The 8,171-nt window shown below is 40.7% G+C and overlaps 2 protein-coding genes and 2 long non-coding RNA genes across 4 annotated transcripts; 2 read left to right on the forward strand and 2 right to left on the reverse strand.

Annotated features, from left to right (window-relative positions):
* Positions 1 to 1,007: 1,007 nt before the first annotated feature.
* On the reverse strand, positions 1,008 to 2,786 carry LOC131228081 (putative disease resistance RPP13-like protein 1). The gene has a single exon (XM_058223911.1). The coding sequence runs from the start codon at positions 2,784 to 2,786 to the stop codon at positions 1,008 to 1,010; it is 1,779 nt and encodes a 592-aa protein (XP_058079894.1).
* Positions 2,787 to 2,903: 117 nt separating this feature from the next.
* Positions 2,904 to 4,205, reverse strand: LOC131228082 (putative disease resistance protein RGA1). Its single transcript, XM_058223913.1, has one exon. The coding sequence runs from the start codon at positions 4,203 to 4,205 to the stop codon at positions 2,904 to 2,906; it is 1,302 nt and encodes a 433-aa protein (XP_058079896.1).
* A 262-nt stretch (positions 4,206 to 4,467) lies between these two features.
* On the forward strand, positions 4,468 to 6,891 carry LOC131227119 (uncharacterized). Its single transcript, XR_009162073.1, has 4 exons — positions 4,468 to 4,885; positions 5,119 to 5,158; positions 5,606 to 5,668; positions 6,751 to 6,891. It is a non-coding gene; the product is annotated as an uncharacterized LOC131227119 (long non-coding RNA).
* Positions 6,892 to 7,349: 458 nt separating this feature from the next.
* LOC131228040 (uncharacterized) lies at positions 7,350 to 7,958 on the forward strand. The gene is made up of 3 exons (XR_009162699.1): positions 7,350 to 7,539; positions 7,665 to 7,796; positions 7,885 to 7,958. It is a non-coding gene; the product is annotated as an uncharacterized LOC131228040 (long non-coding RNA).
* Positions 7,959 to 8,171: the final 213 nt, after the last annotated feature.

Raw genomic sequence — 8,171 nt, forward strand, 5'->3', positions numbered from 1 at the left:
ACCAGAGCAGGATGAGAACTCGAGGACGAGTTCTTTTGAAGTGGAGAGGACTGATGTAGGGTCGCAGACAGTTTCATGGACAAGATGGATCAGAAAAGGCTCGGTCGACGATAGAAGTGATCCAGATCGTCGGACCTTAGATCGAGTGTATCTCACAATCCGGAATGAGTTATCGGGCGTAAAATATATGATTTTGGGGTAGAACGAGCTACTTTATCCAACCAACCCCGCTATGCCGGGTTGCGCAACCCGGATTGGCAAAATACCCTTGGATTGTCGATCGTTTCCCTGTTTTAATTTCATTTTTACTATAAATAGTAAGTTTTAGTTTGATTATAACTCTTCATCCGTCGGGCTTTAGGAGTTGCGCCCAATGTGAAAAGAGCTTAGAATAATTAGGAGAACGGTTTGGTGAAGCCAAATAGGACACTTACTATTTTTGGCCGAAAACTTTGCGCACTAATAGACATCGACCATCTATAAATAGTAAGTTGCGAATTCTACGAGTTTTAGTTGTAGTTTGCTTCTGATTTCTCTCCCATTGCTTAGTATCCCTATTTAAAGGTTGTGAACTCATTTATTTCGGCAATTAATCAATTTTAAATTATATTAGAATTTATTTCTATTTTCTTGCTTTCTTTTCTCGTGGATTCAAGAAGTCTCTGTGAGGAATCCAGAGAAGCTCCGTGGATTCGGAGTAGTTATCCTTAAGGAAGACGGTATTGATCAACTTTATCACGTTCATCCCTGCATCAGTTTGGGGCATATGGATAGATGAAAGCATGAAAATAGAAGTAACTGAATGAACCAATCAACTATATACCTACTATACTCATTTATCTGATGAGAGAATTCAGAGAGAGAGAGAGGGTTCAACTATATACCTACTATACTCATTTATCTGATCATGAGAGAGGGGGGGGGGGGAGGAGGGAGAGAGAGTACCTGGTTGTGCGTGATATTCTTTGAACCTTGTCTACCTGATGGATCTTCTCATCTTCACCACCTCATTTGATTCTTTCGTAATCAATCTCGATGCTTGGGATGTGTGATATGTTGCTCCGATCCTCCCCTCTGCATCTCTCCGCCAGTATTGGACTGTCGATGATTTCGAGATAGGTAAGGCCCCTCAACCCTTGAGGCAATGACTGCAACTCGGGGCACTCCTCAATCTGGAGAGTCCTAAGCAACTTGAGTTGTCCCAAATCATCAGGAAGAGACCTCAATTTAGAGCAATAGCTGATAGTAAGGCTTCCCAGTGACTCTAATTGTTTCCATCCGTAGGGGAGACACATCATGTTTTCTAAATGAGACATATAAAACGTCTTAAGGCTTGGGAGGTTCGGTAATGGCCACAAAATAATTTCATAACATCTCCAGATGTAGAGGGACGTTAGACTTTTCGGGAGGTGTGTCGGCAGTGCCTTCAATTTTGGGCATTTGTCAATTGTTAATGAGTGTAGAGACGGCATTATATCTCCATCTTCTAAGCTCAACTCCCACTCCAACAATTCATACATGTCAATGAACCGGAGACTTTCCAACTTCGGGAATGCCACCCCGTTTATGCCCCCACCACTGCTATTCCCGTAAAACTCACTTCCCACCCGTTTTACAAGACCTGTCGTTATTTCAAGGTATTCGAGCGAAGGTAGACTCCCTAGCCCAGGCAACTGTGTATAGTTATTGCAACCTTTTAATTTCAACTTGACTAAATTTGAGAAAGATGAATAATCTCCTATCCAGGTTGGGAACTTGTAACCAATGTACCTGCAAATTTCCAGCTCTTCTAGGTTAGCAAGTGGCGGCCGGAGGGCTTCAACTACATTTTCCATCCTTTCCACCTCACCATTTCCGGACATTTCAAGAGCATCATCTGGTGACATATATAGAGACAATACGCGAAGTTGTAACTTGTTCTCCAGCTGTGCTTCCTTAGCCTCATTCACACTCGCCACTCTCTCCAAGTGTTCTATTCGTAGCTTTCCTTGGAGAGAGTCAAGTCGCTTCAGCTCTCCAATCTTACATCCTCCATCGCCTCCCACGATAAACCTACTCAATGTTCGAAAGGAACTTATTCTCCCCAACCCTTCCGGTAAGTACTTTAGTTTTGTTGTGCCTTCAATTTCCAGATGTCTCAAGCTAACCAGTTTGCCCATCCCTCTTGGTAATCTAGCGAGCTCCCAACATTGATTCAAATTCAAGGTCTGCAAATTGCGGAGAAGAGTCACTGATTCCGGCAACTCAACTATCTTCGAATAAGACAAGTCAAGATATCGTAAATGCTTCAGCAACACAATTGAGCTTGGCAATTCTTTAATGCTCATGCTCAGAAAATAGGACATGCCGTTGCCAGTACCACCGAAATCCAATGCCCTAAGGGACCTAGTGCATTGGAATAAATTATCAGGGATGGTACTAATTGATGAACGTCCGAATAATGAACGTCCGATTTGGAGCAATGTTCGCAATTTTTTAGCATCACATAGAGCGGCTGGAATTTCCGGAGTTTCCCAGTTGACAATAAAAGATAAATGACGGGCCGTAACAAAGCTGGAGTCTGACTTTCCATTCTCAAAGATGCAATATTCATTCTTTGTAATGAATTGAGCGAGATCATGAAGGAGATCATGCATTGTAAATCCTTTATACACCGCATCTTGAAACAAAGACCGCGCCAGTAGATCATCAAAGTACTCTCTGCCAATTGCTTCCTTCTCTCTTTTTCCATCGGGCTTGATGAAACCCTGAGCTAACCACAACTTGACCAATTTATCCTTCTCCATCTCATGATCTTTAGGATATACCGAACAATATACAAAACATTACTTCAAATGGACAGGCAGACTATAATAGCTCAGCAACAAAGCCGGTAAGATACCTTGCGCGATCTTCGGTATTTCTCATGTTTTGCTTTCCAAGATGTCCTGCCAATCTTGTGCCGTCCTCTTGGAACGCATGGCGCTTCCAATTACCTTTAACGAAAGAGGCACTCCTTTACACTTCTTCACTATCTCTCTTCCGATCTTTTCTAACGCCAGGCAATCTACCACTTTCCTCCCAGTGAAAGCTCTGCTACTGAACAGTGACCAACAATCATCATCGGATAAACCTTCCAATTTATGCATGTAGGCGGATTCGCATGTAATTGCAACCTTTTTGCTGCGAGTGGTGACCAAAATCTTACTTCCTTGAGCACCGCTTTGGAAGGAAAGCCATAACTTCTCCCACCTGTCACTATAATTGTTCCATACATCATCAAGGACAAGCAAGAATAGCTTGTCGTGTAATGTTTCCATAAGCTGCTTTTGCAATGAGTCTAGCTGAGAATCCGGCGGACTTGTCCCTCCAGCTGCTTTTATAATTTCTTTTGTAAGATTTGTGACATTAAAATCATCAGAAACACAAACCCATAGAACCTTATCGAAATGGCTCGTCACCCTTTTATCATTGTAGATCAATCGAGCAAGAGTCGTCTTGCCCAACCCGCCAGTGCCTACTATCGAAATGACATGAATCCCTCCCTCCTCAGAACTGCTCCCGCTGACCAACTTGCTTATTATGATATCTTTGTCTCTGTCTCTCCCGAGCATCTTTGATTCATCTACGTGCGAACTCGTTTGAGACTCGGTCTTGTGAAGCTCACTGCCACCACGGAAACTGTGATTCAACTCAGAACTGAACTTACTTTTGTCATCTGCAATCTGATCCAGCTTCGCACGCACTTCTTTTATCTGATGTGCAAAATTACGCTGTGACGCAACTTTGTTGAAAATTGTGGGAAAAAAGGTCCGAACCTTATCTCCAATGCTGCCATTATCATTATCATCACCATCGGTCCATGAATCATGGGCTAACCTCATCCAATCTTCTAGACCGCAACATGAAAAGAGTGAAAATAACCACGTCCATGCCTGGTTTTCCATGCGCTGCTGATCGTCACCATCGTCTGTCCTTGATTCAGGTTCTGGCCATGGAATCATCTCATCTAGCAAGTCCTCCACATCGTAAGCCATGTCTTTGAGCTTTTTTAACCAAAGTTGCATGCTTTCGTTGTGAAATTGGATAATTTCTGCATCATTAAGAAGTGCTTGAATGGATTCGAATGTAGAAGATATCTTTTCAAGTTCTGCTTGCGCACCACCAACCGAATAAACCTCTTCTCTGAGTTTCTTCATAACCATTGAAACAAGCGCATCTGCCATTGTTCCAGAACAGAGAGAGAGAGAGAGAGAGAGAGAGAGAGAGAGAGCTTTGAAACCCCAGATAAACCAGAGACAAAAGAGAGCTTTGAAACCCCAGACACTACAAGAAAATGGAGCTTAGCCGACGCATGGGGTTATCCTTTGCCCGCAGCCAATTTTAACGGCTGCTTGCAAAGGGGCCCTACAAGGACCCAATTTAAAAAAAAAAAAAAAAACCCTATCTACAATTTTCATTCCGGCCCTCACCGCCCCCGAGTCACTTTCTCTGCCTCTCCCTCTCCACTCGCTCTCCCTCTCTCTCGATCTCTCTCTCTGCCTACCCTCTCTCTCTCTCAAAACCCTAGCGCTCTCTCTCCATCTCCTCTGCTCTCTGCTGCAGTTCAACCTTCTGTTGCTCCATGGATTCACCAAAACCCTAGAAGCGCCATCTCCTCCCATTGGCTCATCTTCTCAAATCCTAAGCCCGGCCATGGAAACCTCTGGATCTTCGTTGTGGCTGTCGTCATCATCCTTGCCGTATTCTTCTATCTTTCGACTGTCACAAGAGGTCCGGAAAGAAAGGGTATGGGATCGTGATTGATGCCAGAAGCACCAGGATGCGAATCCATGTTTTTGAGTTCTCGATGAGAAGAGGATTGCCCATTCTGAAGTTTCGGTATGGGGGATCCACGACAATGAAGGTGAATCCCGATCTGTCGGACTTGGTTGCTGATCCCAGCAGCGCCTGTTTATATGCTATTTAGATTCGAAATTATTATCTATAGTTTATCTTGGGTTTGGAATTTTGTTTCTGTACTTGATTATTTCATTGCTTCATGTATGTTTAACAAGTTAATAATTTCAACAGTTAAATAACTGATTAGAGTTTTTTGTCCATTCAAAACATTGGAACTTATGCTTCTTTCATTTTCAGCCAACTGAGAGTATCACTATTCTGTCTACCTACTATTACGGTGAGGATCAAACCACCCAAGATCCCATAAGTTTATGATGTGCTCCATATTTCTTTTTCTTTTCATTTATTTCTATGAATAACGTGACGGAATTCACCATATCTTCCTGCCAATGGTGTTTTGGGATTTGAGTGTATTCCAAATCCCCATTTTGCAGGGTTTTTGAAATGCAATTTTGAGTTGAAGACTCTTTTTTGCAATGTGCTCTGTTCCAATCTCTCCGTCCAGTCCTGGACTGCCATTGCTGCCTGCTGCAACTTGTTTCTACAAATGTCAAATGTGTCTTTGATTTTGGCAGCATTAGCCCAATGATGTCATTAGAGCATTTAAGTGTGATTTTCTATTTATGTGGTAGAACTAATTGCCAAAAGCTTGCTGGATTGTGATTTTCATTACCTTTAATTTGGTTGTCTTTAATTGTGTGATGCTGGTAGTTGATTTATCTAGGTTGTTCATTAGAAAGATGCAGAAGTGCTGAAAGATGCAAAGGCCTTGGTTGACGGAAATTTGGTAAACATCTTCAACCAATTGCAGGTTGGTACATTAATGCTTGCTGAATGATTCAATACATTTTTCCTACTCAAATTATTTTCAGAATATAATTTTGAATACAACATATATCTTTTACATTAGAGGGATTCCCATCTCGTTGGATACTCAGGTCCATTTTCATAAACATGGATGGCACATTTACTTCACATGGGTTCATTTGTAAGACATATTTACATAAAAATATTCATTTCAAGCTTGGATGCCCTACTTTTGATAACAAAGGTTTTGTTTTATGCATTGATCTTCTTATTTCTTCTACTGCTGTTATTCTATGATTTCTTCTTTTACACCTTATTTCATGATTAAATTTTCAGGTTTCAAAGTTTAAAGATCCTCGTGATGCATGTGCTGCAATTGTTGCTGAATCATATCGTCTTTTCTTCCATGATCCGGTTTACGATTCTCATTGTTCCTATTTGGCTAGTCATGCATTTTATTTTAAGTAACTATTTTCAATTCCATGCCAAACAAGTGGGTCTCACATTTCAGCAATCTATTTATTGGGCTGTTAAGTCTCACCGTGGATGGGGAATGCCCAAAAAATCTCTCACATTGGATCTTTTTCAGTTGAATATGGACCATTGTTCAATTTCTCTTCTTAACTGCTTCTATAGGCTACAAATTGGCAGATTAAGATTGCCCTATCAGTGGGATTTTTAAGGCATAGTCCAATTGCTGATGGGTAAAATTGATCAATGGAATGGATTCTGATCCACACTACCCACTTGTCTGAGTTGAAAGCCTGTGTATACCATGCAAAGATGCATGCCACATATCCTGTAATTCCTCAATTATGGAAGTTAGCTTAATTGATAATAAATTTGGATATGCAGGAACTGGGATGCAGGAAGATTCTTCAAATGTCTATTCATTCATGGTTTTATAAAAGAAATATTTGTTTAAGATGTATTATTGCTTCAAATGGATCATATTGTTTGGCACTATAACTTTATATACAGTGCATGTTTCAGCTTGTCAAGTGCATATATCAGTCAGTTCAAACCAAATATGGTTATAATTTATTTGGTCTTTTCTTGTAGAACCTAGTGGAGGAAAGCATTTGGCCAATGCTAGCTACAGACAGTTTAAAAGCTCTAGGTGGACTTGGCCTGCTTTCCCTTGGAGGAAAATACCTACTCAGGCGTATCTTTGAAGTTGGTATCATATTCCTAATAATAACTTAGTCTACAGTCTTGGTTGTTGTTGCATTCGTGGTTTTTGTAGATAATTCACAATAATCTCTTATTTTTGTGGTTCCATGCACATGGACAGTATGTGAAATGCCTTCTTCCATTCTTCTGTTAATGGATCATGCATTTGTATGTCAGACGTGGCCAGAGATCAGAGGTTCTAGTGGAATGGCTAGGCAATTATGTATATGTTGGTTAAGAGGAATTGACATCATGTTGTATGTAGAATATCTTGTGAAGCTTGGGGTGAATGTTGAGAACTGCTGAACAGTAGGTATTTTATTACAGGCGTCCTGAGTAGGAGGTTTTTGGGTTGTTGGCTGTGGGAATATTATGTTGGATCTCTGTTTCTTAGAAGATCTGGTTTGTGCTTGGTGGTATCATGGTATGTGAGCTAGCTTCTCAATTGTTGTGTTTAGTGTCTTAGATGTACTCTCTCTCTGATGTTGTGTTGTCAACACGTGTGCAGGCTTTGTGGGGGCCTTTTTTCTGTTGCTAGTCAAGGAGTAGCTCTTGGTGTTTGTCCCATGCTTGCTACAGGTTCTTAATATGCCTATTTGATGAAATAAAATGCCTTTCTTACATGTTTTCTTCTACTTACGGATGTGGTAACGTCTTCTGAATTCCACCCTACTCAGTGTAAGTATGAAATTCCACAGAATTTAATGGTATCCATGTTTGTTTACTTTTTAATTGTCCTTACTATAAAATATTTCACTTTCTTAGCAACTCACTGCAGTTCTGCTCTACTCCTTTATTCATAGGGCACTTGAACTTATATTAGGAGTAAATAAATATTCAACAACTATTGGCAGGTGGTCATTGGGCTGTAGAATGGCTGAACTGCAAAGGAACAATTATTCAATGGGAAAACTGAATTCGACCAGCTTGACAAGGTAATCTCTAGTCCATCAAATTTTTTGTTCATTCCCAATCTTTGCCACATTGGCTCAATATGCTCATGTGATTTCTACATGATTGCAGATATTTAGGACTCTCGGCACACCAAGTGAGAAGATATGGCTGGAATTTGTCAAATTGTCGGGTGTCAAGGTCAACTTTGTTAAGAAGCCATAAGTGCTTATTTCATACAGACATAATATTCAAAAGTTTCCAACAATTTATATAAACTGTTATCTCTAATACATAGTCAATGTTAACTAAAATGAGATAAAATCCATCACAGTTCTGCAGCACCTCTCATGCAGCAATTCAAGATACCATGAGCATCAGTCCAGCTAGAGTGAAATCTACCAAGTCCCAAGGGAAAA

The sequence above is a fragment of the Magnolia sinica genome, chromosome 15 (assembly GCF_029962835.1).
Source record: "Magnolia sinica isolate HGM2019 chromosome 15, MsV1, whole genome shotgun sequence".
Taxonomy (NCBI): Eukaryota; Viridiplantae; Streptophyta; class Magnoliopsida; order Magnoliales; family Magnoliaceae; genus Magnolia; species Magnolia sinica.